The 18,449-nt window shown below is 48.0% G+C and overlaps 1 protein-coding gene across 3 annotated transcripts in view; it reads left to right on the forward strand.

The window, feature by feature from the left end:
• RIN2 (Ras and Rab interactor 2) overlaps positions 1–18,449 on the forward strand; it is a 219,655-nt gene that overhangs the window by 108,085 nt on the left and 93,121 nt on the right. Inside the window, exons 1-2 of one of the 3 annotated variants that reach the window (XM_082670025.1) lie at positions 11,159–11,282; positions 13,726–13,818. In XM_082670025.1, coding sequence (XP_082526151.1) covers positions 13,762–13,818 — 57 coding nt within the window. In that variant the 5' untranslated portion in view covers positions 11,159–11,282; positions 13,726–13,761. Of the gene's footprint in view, positions 1–11,158; positions 11,283–13,576; positions 13,595–13,725; positions 13,819–18,449 lie in introns of those variants that run through there. The other 2 variants (XM_082670026.1, XM_082670024.1) reach the window with 2 other exon arrangements.

Consider the following 18,449-nt stretch of genomic DNA (forward strand, 5'->3'; position numbering starts at 1 on the left):
AAATTGGAAGCGGACAAAACAAAGAGCTGTGATCCAGAGATCACGCGTGAGCCTGCCAGCTGAGTGATTGACTTCTGCCCACTCTCTTTGTACACCTCAGTGAAATCATAGAGGGATAGAAAATAATCAAAAATAGGGAGCAGGGAGCTTCCCTGGTGGCGCAGTGGTTGAGAGTCTGCCTGCCAATGCAGGGGACACGGGTTCGAGTTCCGGTCCCAGAAGATCCCACATGCCGCGGAGCAACTAGGCCCATGAGCCACAACTACTGAGCCTGCGCGTCTGGAGCCTGTGCTCCGCAACAAGAGAGACCGCGAGGGCTTCCCTGGTGGTGCAGTGGTTGAGAGTTCGCCTGCCGATGCAGGGGACGCGAGTTCGTGCCCCGGTCTGGGAAAATCCCACGTGCCGCGGAGCGGCTGGGCCGGTGAGCCATGGCCGCTGAGCCTGCGAGTCCGCAGCCTGTGCTCCGCAAAGAGAGGCCACGATAGTGAGAGGCCCGCGCACCACGATGAAGAGCGGCCCCCGCTTGCCGCAACTAGAGAAAAGCCGTCGCACAGAAACGAAGACCCAACACAGCCATAAAATAAATAAATAAAAATTTAAAAAAAAAGTAGGGAGCAGGAAGGAAAAGGAAGCACTCGAGCACTGAGAACAGGGTCCCTGGAGAAGACGCGGTTAAAATAGAAGCTTCCGGCTGTAGGGGAGCCTCGTGTTTGTAGATGGAGGAGCCTGTGATGCCGTAGCAGGCAGGTGAGATGAGGCTGTTTGGGTAAAATCCCTCTGTAGAGCAAAATACCACACACCAATTGGGTCGCTGTCCTGACAGCGCTGGGACGATAGCTCTGGTATAGCCAGACTCCTCCCCCTACGATCTGGGTTAGGCCAAAGGGGATTGTGAGTAGCACGGTCTGGCCCTGCACTGAAGCAGACATAGACTCTCTTCCCGGCTTTGATGAAAACACTTTCGGCCTCGTGGAGAAAAGCAAAAGGATAAGGCCTTCGGGAAGATGAAAGCATTCACCTCTAATCTTCCCCTTTGTTGGGGACCTGTTACAGCCACCCAAAGAGAGGGAGGCCTTGTTTTACCAAGATAAGCAGCTCGGGTGGATTCTCAGGCATGTTATCCAGTGTTCTGTTATCTACAGTAACTCGAGGTCAGTAGAAGCTGATTACAGAGGGTCATAGAATATCCCCAAACCCTAAGCAAGTGTGCGTATAGGGCCTTGATCTCAGACACAGGGCAGAGGTATTTGTCAGTGCGTACTGGGAGTGTTTGGACCTCGGCAGTGAGGATGCTGGGAGGAGAAGGGCAGCTGGTTTAGGATGAAGACAGGATTGGGGGAGAAGCCCAGGGTGGTAGACCCATAGTGAAGGGGCTACAGTGTTTCAGGATAGCTGGGGAAGGAGAGAAGGCAGAGGAGAAGCATGATGGCTGGGCTGCTTTGAAGGAGAGAACATGACCTTGTAAACTGGAATTAGAAGCTAGAGAGAGATTAGGAGGCCTTAGGGCTATTGCATCCAAGCTTGTCTGTTTTCTCCAAGTGCCACAAGGGTGTAACTCAGGTCACTTGGGACTGAGCCTTACACACCTGCAAATGAAGGTCAGGTGAGGGTGGGAGAAGCCCCGAAGCAGTGGTGGAACCCGTGTGCATCCTTTCGTGGCCCATGGAATGACCCAGTCTGCCCTCTGGTAGTGTCCTTAGCCCCACTCTAGCCTCATCCCTCCCCATGGAAGGAGAAGTCTACAGGGTCAAAGGCTGTGCTGACCCAGAGCCCGCATCCCCCGATGCCTCTTGCTTCAGATACACGTTCCTTGGAATCCCTGTCCTCACGCCCCACACCTGCTTGCCCTGCCTGTGCAGACTTCCCCCACATCCCTCCACCCGAGGGCTGGCTCTGCTTCTGGAGACGTAGTTATTACACTTCCGTAGGCTGCGGGTTTGGGAGGGAATGCGAGATGGACAGGGCTTGGACGGGAAGGCTGGGGTGTCCACCAAGCTGCTCCAGGGAAAAGAAGGATGACAAGCCAGGGAGTAGGTTCAGGATGGCCCGTGTCCCCACAGTCAACACAGAATACTGAAGAGTCTGAACATTTTAAATTGCAACCAGGCTTCCCAAGTCCTTCTAATTTCAATTTGTTGTGGTGGAAGAATAGAATACATTTTAGTTAACAACGTCTTGTCGTCTTGATGTATAACTTTAAAAAATTCAGACATAAAGTATCTGAGTCTCCATTTGTCCTCTTGCCCTGAAAATACTGGTGTCTGCCCAGCATGCCCTTGAAGGCATGAGAGCCCGGACACGGTCAATGGCACACTGACTGCCCTGTCCACTCAGACCATCCGTCCGTGAGTCCATTTGACCCCATTGCCTTTGATTTCTTTTTCCAGGACTCTGACTCCAACGCTGTCATTATGACCCAAAGCTCTCTCCTCAGATGTGAGTGTGTCCCCACCCGCCAGGACTCCCGATGGAAAGGGGTGATCCAGCTGCCCCCCTGCCCCCTTGGCCTCCACGCTAACTGTGCCTGCCTGTCTGGCCTCTGTGCCCTAAGCCTGGGTCAGACACCTGACCAAGAGGATAGAAGGGGTAGACCACTGAGAGGAAAGCCCTGAGCTTTAAAGACAGCCTGCAGAGCCGGCAGAAACTGTTTGGTACTTGTAGCTTGTGCCAAACCGAGTAACATGAAACTGGATTTGTGAAATGCCCCAGTCGTCTGTGCTTGTCTCTCCCAGCAAAAGCTGCAAGTGCCCTTGGCCAGCTGAGAGACAGACTTTTTAAACACGCCCGAACTTCGGAGGCACCATTTCAGACAAAAACCACCTTTTTGGTGATGGCAGCAGACATCACTGAGAACCTTACTGACCTCTGTGGGTTTCCATGACTCTTTTGCAGACACATAAAGTAATAAATTATTTTGGAGAGCAACTGTTTATACCTATATGCACCTCCCTTGATAACACGGATTCTGGCTGTGAGATAGTATTAATACATGTTAATGGGGCACTTACTCTGTACAGAAGGTATTGTGGTATTTCGTTACTTTGGTGTTGGACGGTGCGCTTCTGCTTAGCACCCCACGTGGAATCTGCGGGCTTAGAAGGAGGGTATCTCCAGAGGAGGCTCAGTTGTTCTCCATCCCACTTCTTAAGAGGAAGGATGGGAATTTTAAGGGTCTAATCCCCGTAACACATGATGCAAGTGCGTGCACAAACACACGGAGAAGCCCACTTGCTCGGTTAGTTATGTTTCATTGGGAGTTTGGCATCTTTTCTGTGGATTTCTTCTGTTTTGTGGTCTCAAGTGAAGCTGTGCTAGCTTGGACACACACCTGGAGACCTCTTGAGGATTCTGTTGGTGCAGAAATGAAAGAGCTGAGGAACATGAGTGGCTGAGGATGCGGAGAGAACAGTGGGTCTGTATGTTATAGAGAGAGGAGAGGCTTCCAGATCACAGACTCCACAGGAAAAATCCAGTCGCAGGGAGAACACATGGGCTCCATAAGCCAATGTTCTTGTGTTTCAGGGTGGTATAAAGAACGTTTCTTCCAGCATGTTGTGTGGGTCGACAGCATGGAATGCACGTTCCTGGCATTTGAGCTTGCCTTGCCGTTCCTGAAGCTGTGTTCTTCCTATCGTCTTCTGCTTGGATGAAACCATTCCTTTAAAACCCTCCCTTTCAGCCTCAATGACGTGTGTGTAAGATCTCATGCACTTACTTTTCCAACACTTATTGAGCACATACGTGCCAGGCACTGTGTACGGTATGGGAGAGACTACTCCGAATAAGGCATGTGAATCCCCGGTGTCTGTGGGCTAAACGAAGCTCTTCTCTTCTTCAACCTTTAAAACACGGCACCTTCTAAATCTAAAAGAACAGACTGAGTGTATAGCTTCCTTCAGTGTTCCTGATGGTACCATTTAACGTGGTGAAGGTGATAGCCAGAAATATTTCATGTCTTACTAGGGACAAATAATGTGTTTTCATGGAGAAAGCACTGGTTTCAGTCTGGAGATCCCGTTTCTTACTTTTGCTCTCTTGTATGACTTCCGTGTATGAAGAATCAAATAAAAGCAACCTCTTCAGAGACCTTGTGGTGGAGAATGGGTGAAGTGGGTGCAGTGGGAGCTGAAGCCAGTTCTCTCTGCTCACTAGAGCTGATTGTTAAATTTTCGTGAATTCTACAAGCCCGCTGCTGTCACGTTGGTAGCTTGAAATTGGCCCCGATGGGAGTATTTACCCGACAAAGGAGGCAAATGATAAACCTTGGAGCTTTTATTTCCCAGGAAGCCAGTTGTTGGACATTTTCCAGCATATCACTGATTAAAGGGGAAGATAAATATTCTAATGATGAAGTGGAAAGTTTGGAAAGATGTCAACATGTGCAGGATCAAAATGAAGGAGAAAGAAGCAAATTAGTCCATGAAATTCCAGGCACTCTCCACCCTAGTTTATTACATAGTGATGACGTCGTTTTTTTTTCCTTCATAGAGGTGGTTGTCATGACATTTTAACCTGGGACTGTTTTATTTCATTTTATTTCGTTTCAGTAAGAACGCTGAACATGAGTTATGCTCTGTTAAAGAGGACATTTTTCTGTGGCCGTTTGGACCTGGTGTACGTTCTTTACTCTTTTGTCAGCTAATGACATAGGTTGTTAGTAAACAAACCAAAAAATATTAAAAGAATAAATGGTATGGAGTTTGGAATTATAATAACCCATTGCTGGGGTATTCCTTTTTTATATTAATTTTTATTGGAGTATGGTTGCTTTACAATGTTGTGTTAGCCTTCACCGCACAACAAAATGAATCAGCCATGCACATACAGATATCCCCTCCCTTTTGGACTTCCCTCCCGTTTAGGTTACCCCAGTGCATTAGGTAGAGTGCCCTGTGCCATACAGTATGTTCCCATCAGTTGTCTATTTTATACATAGTATCAATAATGTATATGTGTCAATCCAAGTCCCCCAATTCCTCCCTCCCACCCCTTCCCCCCTTGGTATCCATACATTTGTTCTCTAAGTCTGTGTCTCTGTTTCTGCTTTGCAAATAAGATCATCTATACCATTTTTCTAGATTCCACATATATGTATTATTATATATTTGCTCTCTGTTTCAGACTTACTTCCCTCTGTATGACACTCTCTAGGTCCATCCACGTCTCTGCAAATGACCCACTTGCCTTCGCTGTGGTGTTGCTTGAGTACTCTCAGAGGCCCTGAGGAGAATCGCTTTCACTTTTCTCACTGATTTTCTAAGAAATACAAACTATCCAGTAATGTAGCCAGTTCATAATGAAATAGATAAAGCTGCACTGGACATAGTTTGTGATAGATCCAAACCTGACGTTACATTTGTGTGTAGTTTTTGAAAGTGAAAAATACTTGGTCTGAGAAATATTTTATGCTGGTAGACGAAAACCTGACAACAGCTAAAACTGCACAGTCATGTTTGTTATTGACGAAGATTTTACGGAAGCATCAAATAATCTTGCAAGATATGTAGTCAAAATTTAACACAGGAAAATTGGGACAACTTCATAGAAATAATGACAATAACCACAGCCACCTTACAGGGCAGGGACTTTAATCAGTAGCATTTCATGAAGACAAAATTCTGTTCGATCAATCACAGCTCTGATATAAAGTTTACAAGGAACAGAATTCCCTAAAAACTAGTTTCCATAAATTTAAAATTAAATGGGTATCCATATGGAAAAATAAGGACTTTTAAACCCCTGCTTTCCGCAGAGAAAGGCAATCACAGATTAAAAAAAAAAGAAAGAAAAAAAACCCCTGCTTTACACCATACACAAAAATTAATTTGAGATGGATCATAGATCTATGCATTAAAGCTAAAACTATAGGGGCTTCCCTGGTGGCACAGTGGTTAAGAATCCGCCTGCCAATGCAGGGGACACGGGTTCAAGCCCTGGTCCGGGAAGATCCCACATGCCGCGGAGCAACTAAGCCCATGCGCCACAACTACTGAAGCCCGCGCACCTAGGGCCTGTGCTCCCAACAAGAGAAGTCACCGCAATGAGAAGCTAGAGCACCACAACGAAGAGTAGCCCCTGCTCACTGCAACTAGAGAAAGCCCACGTGCAGCAACGAAGACCCAACACAGCCTAAAATAAAATAAAATAATTTTTTTAAAAGAAGCTAAAACTATAAAGCTTTCAGAATAAAACACAGAATATTCAATAGCTTTAATTTCTTATGTTAGAAAAGAAGGTACAAAATTAAAATAGGACAGAAGAAAGTTTTAAACAGTTGTCTGCACTGTATAAGAAACTGATTAAGGAATTAAGATGGCTTAATGGAGTTTGCTCCAGAAAATATTTTCTCCATGAAAATGATCGATATTGGTATAATTCCAATGAAAATATTTGTGCTTATTAACCACTGAGTTAAAACTTCCTTGAAGACACAGAGACCAGATTAAAATAAGGTAAAAACATCTTTACAACAGTCCACAACTCTTATCAGAAAAGCCGACTCAATTCCATTTCTTTTAAGTCAGAAACTTAAATTTTTTTTTTCTTTGACCTCACCGCGCAGCTTGCCGGATCTTAGTTCCCTGACCAGGGGTGGAGCCCGTGCCCCCTGCAGTGGAAGCGCGGAGTCCTAACCACTGAACTGCCGGGGAAGTCCCAGAAACTTAATTTTTTTCAAAGAGAAGAGGTCCACCCAGGCAGCAGAGCCCACACACACCTTTGGGATCGTGATAGAAGACGGGGAAATGTGTCTTTTGCCCGTCCTCCTCACCCCACAACTGAAGCATCTTCCCTCGGATGGTCCAAAGGCCTCCCTCTCTCATACTCACTTAGGAAACCCCCACCAGTGGAGACATCTGCAAGTTCTGTTCTGGTTTAATGGAGCTTTTCCTTTATCAGTGTGTGCTTTATTCCAAGATCTTCGCTTTTTTAATTGAAGCATAGTTGATTTACAATGTTGTGTTAGTTTTAGGTGCACAGCAAAGTGATTCAGTTATACATATACATGTATATGTTCTTCTTCAGGTTCTTTTCCATTTTAGGTTATTACAAGATATTGAATATAGTTCCCTGTGCTGTACAGCCGGTCCTTGTTGGTTATCTTTTATATATAGTAATGTATATCTGTTAATCCACAGATAATTTGTGGATTAATTTATCCCTCCCCCCCTCCTTTGGTAACCATAAGTTTGTTTTCTATGTCTGTGAGTCTATTTGTTTTGTAAATAAGTTCATTGCATCATATTTTAGATTCCACATATAAGTTATATCATATGATATCTTGTCTTTATCTGGCTTACTTCACTTGGTATGATAATCTCTAGGTCCATCCATGTTGCTGCAAATGGCATCATTTCATTCTTTTTTACGGACGAGTAGTATTCCATTGTGTGTGTGTGTGTGTGTGTGTGTGTGTGTGTGTGTGTGTGTGTCTTTATGCATTCATCTGTCAATGGAAATTTAGGTTGCTTCCATGTCTTGGCTATTGTAAATAGTGCTTATGAGCATAGGGCTGCATGTGTCTTTTCGAATTGGAATTTTCATCTTTTCTGGATATGTGCCCAGGCATGGGATTGCTGGATCATATGGTAACTATATTTTTAGTTTTTTAAGGAGCTTCCATACTGTTCTCCACAGTGGCTACACCAATTTACATTCCTACCAACAGTGTAGGAGGGTTCCCCCAAGACCTTTGAATTAAACATTTGATAAGACGATGATAAACAGCTTGAAGAAGCTCTTCTGGTCAAAGCATATGTGATGGAAGGGAATATACATCTATCCACCTGCTCAAGAAGAGGGGACCCTTATTGTCAGGATACAAGATGCCCTGGACCCTGGCACTGCCAGGCCTGGTGGGAAGTAGAAAGCCATCAGCCTGAGGCTGAGATTCAAGACTCTCCCCTCCCCCATCCCCCCCACCCCCGTGGTCCAAAGGCTTCTCATATCTGCTCACTCAGGGTATCTGCTCCTCATTAATTAAGCTGGCATGTGGCTCACAATCCAGGTTTCATGGGTAAGCACGTACCCTGTGATTCTCAGCTCAGAAGGTTCTCCCTCATCTGAGAACAGCCAGTGAATTACTAGCCTGGGTCATATGACATCACTAGGTCATCCAGTCAGCCGAGAGAACCGAATGGGCAGAATCACCGCCCTCTGCACGTCAGGCAGGAGCTGGGCATGGCAGGTGCTTTACGAGGGGTGTGGTAGGTCAGGCAGGGTGTCTGCGTACAGAGAGCAAACCTGTGGGCACTGTTGAACTGGAGGAGCTCACATCCTAGCCAGAGAGAACCCTCCAAGCCAGCCAGCCATGGCCATTCTGGGATGACAGCTCACTGTGACAGAGAAGCTAGACACCCACATTTTAGGCAAAATGTCCTGATATTTTTGAGCCGCCAGGTGTAGCAGACACTGTCAAGACCTTCCCGTATCCCTTGGGTGTTTGGCGTTTCCACGCATGGTGCCCTGATTTCCAACTGCCAGCTTTGCCCAAGGGCTCTCTTCGCCCCAAGAGCCCACTTTGCCGGCACCAGGCATATTTTGGAGGTGCTGGTGACCCAAGACCCCCTGGGGGGAGTCAGAAAAATACCCCTCAGTTGGGACCACCTGAGCCATGGTCTACACTGGCTCTCAGAGTTCCCAACCCAGTCACCCACGCTGATTGCTTGCTTGGTGATGCCCTTTGTACTGCTGCCCTTCCTCCCCTGTGTCACATCCCCTCTGCCCGACCAGTGTGTCCTGAAGTCACCTCTCATAAACGACTGGGACATGAATTTTTGACTCGGGGTCTCTGGAGACTGTTCATTCAAATTGTTAAAAAGTGTGTTACTTCGTCTATTGTATCTGCAGCGTAGACTCCATCCAAGAGCCGCCTGGTTATAAACCTCCAGTTAAAATTAACCACCAGTGTAGACCCTTTTACCATCGTGGCCAGAGAACGTTGGGAAGCAAAGCTCTAAACTCAGGTGCTCACGTGTTGATGGTAAACCTGGGGGAGCCCTGGAGGGTGTGGCTTCCCTCTGTGCTGTCCTTCAGGTTCAGGGCCGATGTGGCTTATGGGGCTTCATTGTACGTGTGGTCTCTGCGCATGCGTGCCGGGTGTGACCGCTGACTACGGGCCGCTTTTCAAGTGAGGAGGTTAAAAGACACATACTTCTGAGAACGACCTTGTGGGGGGGTCACCCCCCTCCCTTCTCAGCCCTGTTCCAGGAGGGTAGGGTGCAGCAGCCCTGAGGCCTGAGAAGCTGTCGCCCTGCAGGGACAAGGGGCAAGGAGAAGGAGGCGGGAGGCTAACTCTTGGATGGCTGGAGGGGTAAAATGAGGGCATCGGGTGGGAGGTAAGAGAGGCAGTTTCCCATCCGAGGGAAGGGGGAACTTCCGACAGCAGAGCTGCCCACCTGTGTCCAGGGCACGTTCATTGCCTTTGGTGGAGATGTCCACACCTGGGCTTCCTGGGCAGTGGCAGAGCTTCTGCAGCGTCTCTGTGAGACATCTGTTTTCCAAGGACGAAAGGGATGGACCTCCCCTGGAATTTGTTACAGGCCAGTCCTGTGAGTGGCAGGAATGCACAGTCTCACCCGTGAGCACCTTCCTAAAAAAAGAAGAAAAATTATTTTATTATCCTTGGTTACTCTTGTGAAAGTCAGGACAAAGAGCATTGTTCCTAGTTCTATTTAAAAGCAGTAATCGAGGGCTTCCCTGGTGGCGCAGTGGTTGAGAGTCCGCCTGCTGATGCAGGGGACACGGGTTCGTGCCCCGGTCCGGGAGGATCCCACATGCCGCGGAGCGGCTGGGCCCGTGAGCCATGGCCGCTGAGCCTGCGCGTCCGGAGCCTGTGCTCCGCAACGGGAGAGGCCACAACAGTGAGAGGCCCGCGTACCGCAAAAAAAATAAAAAAAAAGAAGTTTAACGATTGAGAGATAATCGGTGCTGGGCAGTGATACAAGATGCTCAAAGAACAAATTTTAAATTTACATAACTTGAATTGTCAAGGCAGAGGCTGGAATAGAGATTTTCTATTCCACTTGTAAAATCTGTGATCATACAAAGATAATTATGGAAATATTCAGAGACCTTGCCTGGATCCAGACACAGAACCGCCCCACTGGCTTTTACCTCTTAGTAAAGACGAAAAGCATTCAAAAGAGGGAGGACCTGCCATCCTCGGAGCCACTCAAGGAACCAGGCAAAAAGGTGACCTGCCTGTCTCAGGACTGGCCTCGACCTGACAGGTCCCCAGGGGTGAGTCACTTTCTTTTACTTCAGTCAGTTTGGCTGTAAAATGATTATGAGCTCTTGTTTACCAAGAAGCGAAGTCCGCTTTGCCTCGCTTTATTCAACTGCTAGAAAGAAGAAGGGAGAACGGAGTGATTAGAAAGCTTCTGTGGCCGACTTTCACAGCAGCAGGTGATGAGAACCCCCGTGACTTGGACAAGACGAGTCTCTTTTAAATCAGACTTGGGGGTCGTGGTTGCCAGTGTCAGTGTTACTGCTGCTGCTTTGTGGCTTTGCACTTGTGACCTGAGGCGGATGGAATGGGAAGGGTATGGGCTGACTAAATAAATCCGGGTGGACAGGGGGAGGACGAGGTCCCTCTCAGATGTAAACCTGTCTTGCCCCGATTTGGCAAGCTGGAATTTCGAGCAACAGCTGGAATTTTGCCAGTGACTTAGCTCCGTGGCTCAGTGAACTGAAAACCAGGCTCTGGGTGTTCCAGCCCCGTCGGCCAGCCCACAGCCCAGGGCCAGGTGGCGGTGCCCCAGCGCTCCCAGCGGAATGGGCTGGAAAGCCGGCCGGGAGCCATCCTGCTTAGCGGCAGTCCATGCAGCCTGGCGCCCAGCCGGACGACTCAGTGAGTCCTGGAGGCTGAAATCTCAGGACAGACTTCACCTCAGCACTCGCTCTTGGGGCCACATGGAAGCCACTGCAAGCCTCCCTCCAAAGTGGCCGAGCCCGGTGTTGGGGGAGAGTCAGGAATATTCACTTCCTGCCTTTGTCTTTTAGCCAGACCGCAGCGACCAGCTTCGTTTACATTCCTTCAGTGCTGTTATTGAAGAGGCTTGGCAGCTCCAAAGTGCTTGCAGTGTCCTTTAGTCCCATTAGGGCTTTTTTTTCTCTCTCTATTTTTTTTTTTTTTTTGCTAGCTTTCAGCTAGCATCTGGAAAGATCCACTGGATGTGCTAGGCTCCTTTTTCGAGACTCCGCTCCGCCATTCAGGGAAACCAAGCAAGAAGCAAGCTTCCACTGTATAAGTCTGGAGGAATTTTACAGCCTCTCCAACTACGGTACCTTTTCTGTTTCTTGGTCCAGTCTGTTCCTGGGGGTGGTTTTCGGATGAAACTACCAGTGTAACCTAACCCTTTGGGGGGAAGGGTAGGAACCACAAGTGGAAAGAATGTCTCCTTATAAATTGTATTAAATGTCTGTCTGTGTTGAGTTGGGGTGTCAGAGGCTATGCTTTGGGAAGGACTATTGCTACGACAGGAAAGACCTGAAACCCAAACTTCTTTGGGGCCCTTAAGAACTTTAAGAATTAGAACAAGGTGTGATGTTCTGTCCACTTGGATTCCATTCTGTGGGAAGGGCCTGCCGTGGCCCCTGGCTGCCTGTCTTTGTCACCTGCTCTCATCTCTATCCTGGAGCAGCCTTCTGAAGAAGCGGGGATGCAACCTGCATCCTCTGGAAGAAATGTGATGGCTCTGCCGCTCTCGCACAGAATCCAAACTGGGTGTTTCCTTGAGGACCACTTGAGGTGGAAGTGTTCGTGTGCAGTTTTCAGGCAGCTAATTAACGTAGTAAACGTGCGGAATCCAGACTGCTCCATTGTTATAGGCAAAATTCCCTCCCTGTCCTGGATCATCAGAAAGGGTTTGTACTAGGAAACTTTCTGAACAAAACAAAAGGACTTAGGTCTGGATGAGGAATGAACGGCTTGGCACTCCCCAAGCTCTTCCTTCACTGCTATGCCATGCCAGATTCCTTGCAGAGAAAGCGTCTGGAAGAAAAAGAATTACAGGCATTAGGCTTGGTTTCAAGAAGTGTACTTTTTTCTTTGTGTACTTCTGGGTTGAAACAGTTAATCATTTGTTCCCCAAGGTTACAGTGTGGTTGTGGTTCTGCTTCTTGTTCTGAAGACAGCACCCTACTTTCCTTCTGGAGTCACTCCAATCCGTGGACTTCGCTGTTAAATGATGAACTTCAAAGGGCTTAGAGCTGGGGCTGCATTCAGGGGCTGAGCCCAAGAATGTGAAACTCAGAGTCAGTAGAATCGCAATAGAAAGCTCACCAGTCATCTCAGGAGGCTTTTGGAAGGTTGACCTTCATCCCAATGGGATTCCAAGTGAGAAGAATCGCAGGGAAGATACCTCTGAACCTTTAAAGGGACCGAACCACGGAGAAACGACTAACATAGGTGACGGCCCCAGAGGAGGGGTGGGTGTGCGCTGCGTTCTCATTTTCCGAGATGGAATTCTACGGGTCATCACAGCGCACCGCGGATGTGAAGGGAGGGGCCGATCTTGGGGCAGAAATGTGCCTGTCTCCAAAGATCCTTGCTTCCTAACGTATGCAGTTCTCTGCAAAGTCATTATGCTTTTCCACTTGTTGAAATGCCCTTGAGTGCAGCTGCCTCTCTGTTCCCCAGCTAATAATGAAAGAGCCTCAGCAAACTGGCAGCGGCTACTGTGGCTTTGGTGCCTTCCCGCTCTACCCCTGCAGCTGAACCCCTTTTAAGATCCCCAGACATGTTTTCATTTAATGTTTCCTTTATCGTCCTTCCACCAGGCTGGTTGTGGTTAGGACCAGCCACATCTTGTGCAAGTTATGTGAGCGGGAGTTGGTTTCATAATTGCTGCTGGTCCAGGAGATGGTTTGGGGATGCTCCCCCAGGTATCCTCTCCATGCATGCTGGCCGGGGCGGGGCCCGCTGCGTGGGAGGGGGTGTGTGTGTGTGTGTGTTTTATTTACAAGTGGACACGGAAGGCGTTGCAGCCAGGAGAGAAGATTATTGGGTTTTGATGCTCCAGTGAGGGAAATTCCAAGCTCAAATAGCCACAGTTGTGATTCAGAATCATATCATGCCCTTAAATTCCTCTCCGCGTTCCAAAGTCCACTCCCCTCTTCCCCGGTTATCCTGGAGCTGTTTCTTACACAAACTGATCTCTGAAAACAGGGGCACAGGATTTCATCCCAGTCTTTGATTTCTTTGGAGAAAATAGAGGGATTTATTCCCAGTGCCCATGTGTTGACCTTGCCGGAGGGAGAGGGCCAGCCCAGCTCATAATGACCTCATCCCATTCCTGCAGGATTTCCTGGGACATGCAGGCCCTCACTCTTCCGCTGGCCTTGTGTGATCAACCACATTAAGTCCATGAGCTTTGGAGCAGATTACAGTGACATCTAACATAGTCCCTTTAGGACTTGAGCGTGAGGTCAAGCAAACACACAGAGCAATCATTATGCTTTCTGCAGTCCCAGGGGGCTTCGGCGTCAGCTGGAGGAGCGGGCGGGGGGGCAGCGGGCAGCGAGGTGGGGCTGAGTCTAGGAACTGTGCTGTCTGTAGCAGGAAATCAGCCTGAAAGGAGATGGAAGGGCTTTGGTGGGAAATAAAATGGCACTCTGTTGTTGATGGAAAAAGATCTTGGCAGGACTGTTGTTGTGAGTGTTCTGTGGCTTAGAAAGGAATTTCCTACAGGCTGGACTAACCATTACAAATGTCTCTACCTTCAGGAGTCCCAGGCGTGCAGTAGAGCCTCGCCGCGGGAAATGTCAGCTTGGACCATGGGCGCCCGCAGTCCAGAGAAGCGAGGAAGTTTCTTTAAGGTAAAAGGAGGCCTTGATTGGGGCTGCTAACGGGCATCTCACTCCCTGTGCTGGCTGCACGGAGAGCTGCAGGGCTGCAGAGAACGGTGGGGGAAGCCTGCTCTCTGAGCCAGCTCTGGCTGGGGTGGGGGGGAACCCTGCCTGAGCCCAGCTGTGAGCTATTCCCAGATTTTACAGGAGGTCGGGGCTTTTGTGAGTCAGTGTGCTTCCAGACAGGCCCAGGACCCAGGCATGGGGAAATGCCACCTGAGTGAGACAGTTGAGGCATCCTTCCTTTGTCAACCGCCAACCTGGCCCTTTTTCATCTGGACAGTTTTTGATGGAAGCTGGACTTGGCATTCTAATGAGTCGGTTGTAGGCTCCTGTGCTTTTGCACGTGGCTTGATTCTGTGAATCACTTAAGTGCTCATTAAAAAAAGAGAACGACACACAGATCCCTGGGCCTTACCCTAAACTGACTGAATGTTTTTGCTGGTGTATTTTATCAACACCCCAGAGGCCTGAGAGAACCAAGGCAGCCTGATTAAAACTGGACCACTTTTCTCCATGCCTTTTGATGTCAATGGGAGACCTTGCTAGCTTAATGAGATGAGCTGCTCAATGGGTATTTTATATACTCTGTGTGTGTGTGTGTGTGTGTGTGTGTGTGTGTGTGTGTGTGTGTGTTAAATTAAGACCTGACAATCGTTTCTAACGTACACTTGGGAATTGATTTTCTTCCTATGGTGTTTGCTTTGCATCCTCTCACTCACCCTCAAAATAATGCAAACTCATTGTGGAAAATTTGGAAAATACAGAATCATGTAAAAGAGGAGGGAAGTGGAGGTGAAATGTGCGTTTGAAATCTGTCATAGGCTAGTCATAGCTTTTATATGCTTCCTGTTTCCAAGAGGCCAAACCTGATTTATTCTGTCAGTTGTGGGCTCAAAAAAATCCATCAGAAGAGGCTGTTGGTAAAGCAAAGCCAAGTTCATTCAAGCAGCTGCTGTCAAGGAGGGCGTCGCCAGGGCACAGGCCTATTGGTGTCTAAGGTCAGGAGGCATCTTTATAGAGTTTAGAGGTCCAGGCCCAAACCCTTTAAGCTGTGCTTCTCAAGGCAGAGAATCGACTGGGTTTCAGCAAAGTTTGTGACGTAATATGGTTCAGGATGGGTGGATACAGCAGGACGAGGGCCTTAAAGGGAATCTTGGCGAGTAAACCATTGATCAGCAGGCTGTTTTCCCAGGTGAGCAAACTGTGCCAGGACAGATTGTTTCGTAGGAATTTCCTGCCGTGAACAGCAGAGTTATTTATTGGTTTACAATAACTTCCTGGAAGAAATGCTTAAGTTGTGTTGACACAGATGGTCTCGATTCTCAGTCCTAAGAGTTAAGTTTTGTGGACGCAGCCATCTTAGTTCGCAGCCCATTTACTTGATTTCAATCAAACCTGTGTAAAATCCACCACTGGAGGCACAAGAGGGGCCCCTCAAGCCCCCAGTGGACCAGGCTCCTGACTCCTCTTTGGTTCCTGGATTCTGTCTTACGCTGAGATATTCATTTCCTCCTGGTGGACAGGGTGGACCCAAACCCCCCTTCTCCCAAGGCACCGCCTACATCAGCCTAAATATTGGATCGTCCGTAATCACCACCTTATGCTCAGGAAATGCAGTGGGGCTGAATCTCACCTAGTAGTTAGGTTTTAAAGTCCCAGCAAAAGGAGAAAATTGAATAGAGTCCAAATTGCCTTTGAAAATTCCTGAGGAATTTGTTGGACCCAATACTACCTACTGTTAGGTCCAATGTAGCCAGGTTTTCCTGCAGTCCTGGGAAAAATCTTTTTTTTTTTTTTAAGTTATATAACAGGTAAAGTAGTTAACTTGTATTTCTGGGCCATGTCCTATGAAAGAATCCATCAGACAAGAGGTGAGAGGCTGCCTGAACCCACTGAGGGCAAGTCTGCTTCTCTCCTGAGTCAAATGCCCTTGAGGAAAACATGTGGAAGTGGCTGGAACTATATAACTTGGTGTTTTTTTTTTTTTTTTCTGCAGAGCTTAAATTGTTTCGTTTATTCATTAGATTGTCCAAGTGGATGATCTAGTTACCTTATACTTCTTTCTCTCTTCTTTATAGACGTTGTTACTCTTTACTATGGCTATTTCATAGTTATTATGGAATAATAATATCATTCATTATTATAATATTAGATAAATAATACTGTTAGTTATTATGAATTATTCCACAATTTAGGCATGCAGTTACCCATAGGATGAAGACAACTGCCCCTTGGACATTTCATACTGACTCCTTGGAGGTTCGTTGTAAAAATGGTTACCAGGGTAGCCCTCGGTCGCTGAGATGGGCTGTCCCTCCGCACAGCCCTGGACCCACTGGCTCTTCGTTTACTCGTCATGCTTTTTTTTGACTCACCTTGATGGAGCACCTGTGATCAGCCAGGCTCTGTTCTAGGCACCAGGGAGAGAAAAGCCAGAAGCCATCCCACTTCATGGGGCTTTCAGTCTGGTACCAAAGAAGGATATTGCTCAAATATAATATTAAACCCATAATAACGAATTATAAGAGAAAACAATGCTTCGTGAAAGAAGTTAGAGGGACTCTGAGGACAGATGACCTGAGTGGGGCCCCAGCGCAGTCTTTGCTAGGAAGTGGCCTCTGCTGTAGAGCCGGGGGTGAATCTAGGGACTCAGTGAACCTCTTGTGTCCCTGCAGGGCTGCCCTCCACCACACCAGCGATGCCCTACATCCAGGTAGGACCACTTCATAAGGTGGGGATTCGTGGTTACATTCTTGGCTCACAGCTGGATTCCACATGTTCATTATCCCTTTCTTGATTATTAGGCCTCACGTGATTTTGTGCAAAGCGTGGGTCATTGAAAGACAATCAGCAGACCTCTTTTGCAGTGTCATCTTCCCCTATCCTGTGTGTGCTTTTAAGCCAGAGCTGCTAACCACGAGCAGCGAGCCTTGATTTGTGGTTTCGCATCTGTCCTGGCTCCTGGAAGTGACCCAGATGAGTTGCAGGACGCAAGGGTCTTGGGTAAGGTGGATGGTCTGAGCATTCTGGTGTAATTGACAAAGCCCCGGGGTTGTGGTGCTCGTGGAGTCTCTTCCTGGAAGCCTGGCCACAGAAATCCTGTGCCGGACAAACACATGGTCCACAGCCCTTCCCAGCATCATTGCTAATGTTCCTCAACCACCCGTGAGAAAAGTGTCTTCCTGCCCTGCAAGGTCTCTGTGAAAACATGTGGAGGCAGACAGGTGATGCCCCAGACAAGGCAGCAAAGTTATCTGCACCTAGTCATAGATGTGGACACAGAGAGCTGTCAGATTGCAAGGCTGTGTTGTGTGAAAGAGACAGTAAGAAAGGCGTCATCTGGGCTGGAAGAGTTCTAAGTGGTCCTGGCTGAGGGCCGAGAAACTCAGCATCATCTTGGAACCCTCCTTTTCCTGGATTGCCTGGCTTCCAAAGCCACCCCTCCCCAACCCCATCCAGGCGCCCAGTGCTGGCAGATCCCCCTCGAGTCTTCAGGATCCACCCCTCCTTCCCTTCCCTACATCCAACTCCCTGCTTAGGGTCTCGTTCTTCTCTTTGCGGGCACTGCAGATGATGCCCGGAATCCATCTGCACCACCTCTGAATGTGGTTGGTTGGTTGTTTCTTGTCAATCATTCCATCCATCTGAGTTGCCTGCTTGCAGACCCCGGCTCCGTGCTGCACCCTGGACCAGGTCTGTACTCTTCACCTTGACATTCGAGGACTTTCAGATGGTGCTTCCACCTTCTCCCAGCTCTTTCTCCACCGGTCTTGTCCCTGTGCCCTCACGGGTCTGCCTCTGTAGCCCAAACCTGCTGTGTCCCTCCCTCCTCCTGCCCACCTTCCACCCCTCCCCATCAGGCTCCCAGCTGCCCTTCCAAGCTGGTGTCAACCCCCTTTATCCATTGACAACGGAGCTCATGTGGGCTGAGCGGGTGTCTGCCTGGTGGTAGAAATGTCACGTAGGCCTAGCCGTGGCTCTGGCGTAGTGCCAGGAAGTCATCCTCAATTCACAGCTCGAGCACTGCCATGAGAGATTCGTTCTGTCTTTCGTCGCCATGTCCGTGACCCCGAGGGGGATCCTCTTGGAGCAGAGAATGGTGCGGGAAGAGGACTGGTGTGATTGCCCCCCTGAGCAGTTCTACATATACCTATACCATTCTTTTTTAGATTCTGTTCCCATATAGGTCATTACAGAGTATTGAGTAGAGTTCCCTGTGCTATACAGTAGGTTCTTATTAGTTATCTATTCTATATATAGTAGTGTGTATATGTCAATCCCAATTTCCCAATTTATCCCTTCCCCCCCCCTTCCCCCCGGTAACCACAAGTTTGTTTTCTACATCTGTGACTCAACTTCTGTTTTGTAAATAGGTTTGTTTGTACCATTTCTTTAGATTCCACATATAAGCAATATCATATGATATTTGTCTTTCTCTGTCTGACTTATTTCACTCAGTATGACAATCTCTAGGTCCATCCACCTTGCCGCAAATGGCATTATCTTGTTCTTTTTTATGGCTGAGTAATATTCCATTGTATATATATACCACATCTTCTTTATCCGTTCCTCTGTCGATAGACATTTAGGTTGCTTCC

This window comes from Grampus griseus (assembly GCF_964374135.1).
Source record: "Grampus griseus genome assembly, chromosome: 14".
Lineage (NCBI taxonomy): Eukaryota > Metazoa > Chordata > Mammalia > Artiodactyla > Delphinidae > Grampus > Grampus griseus.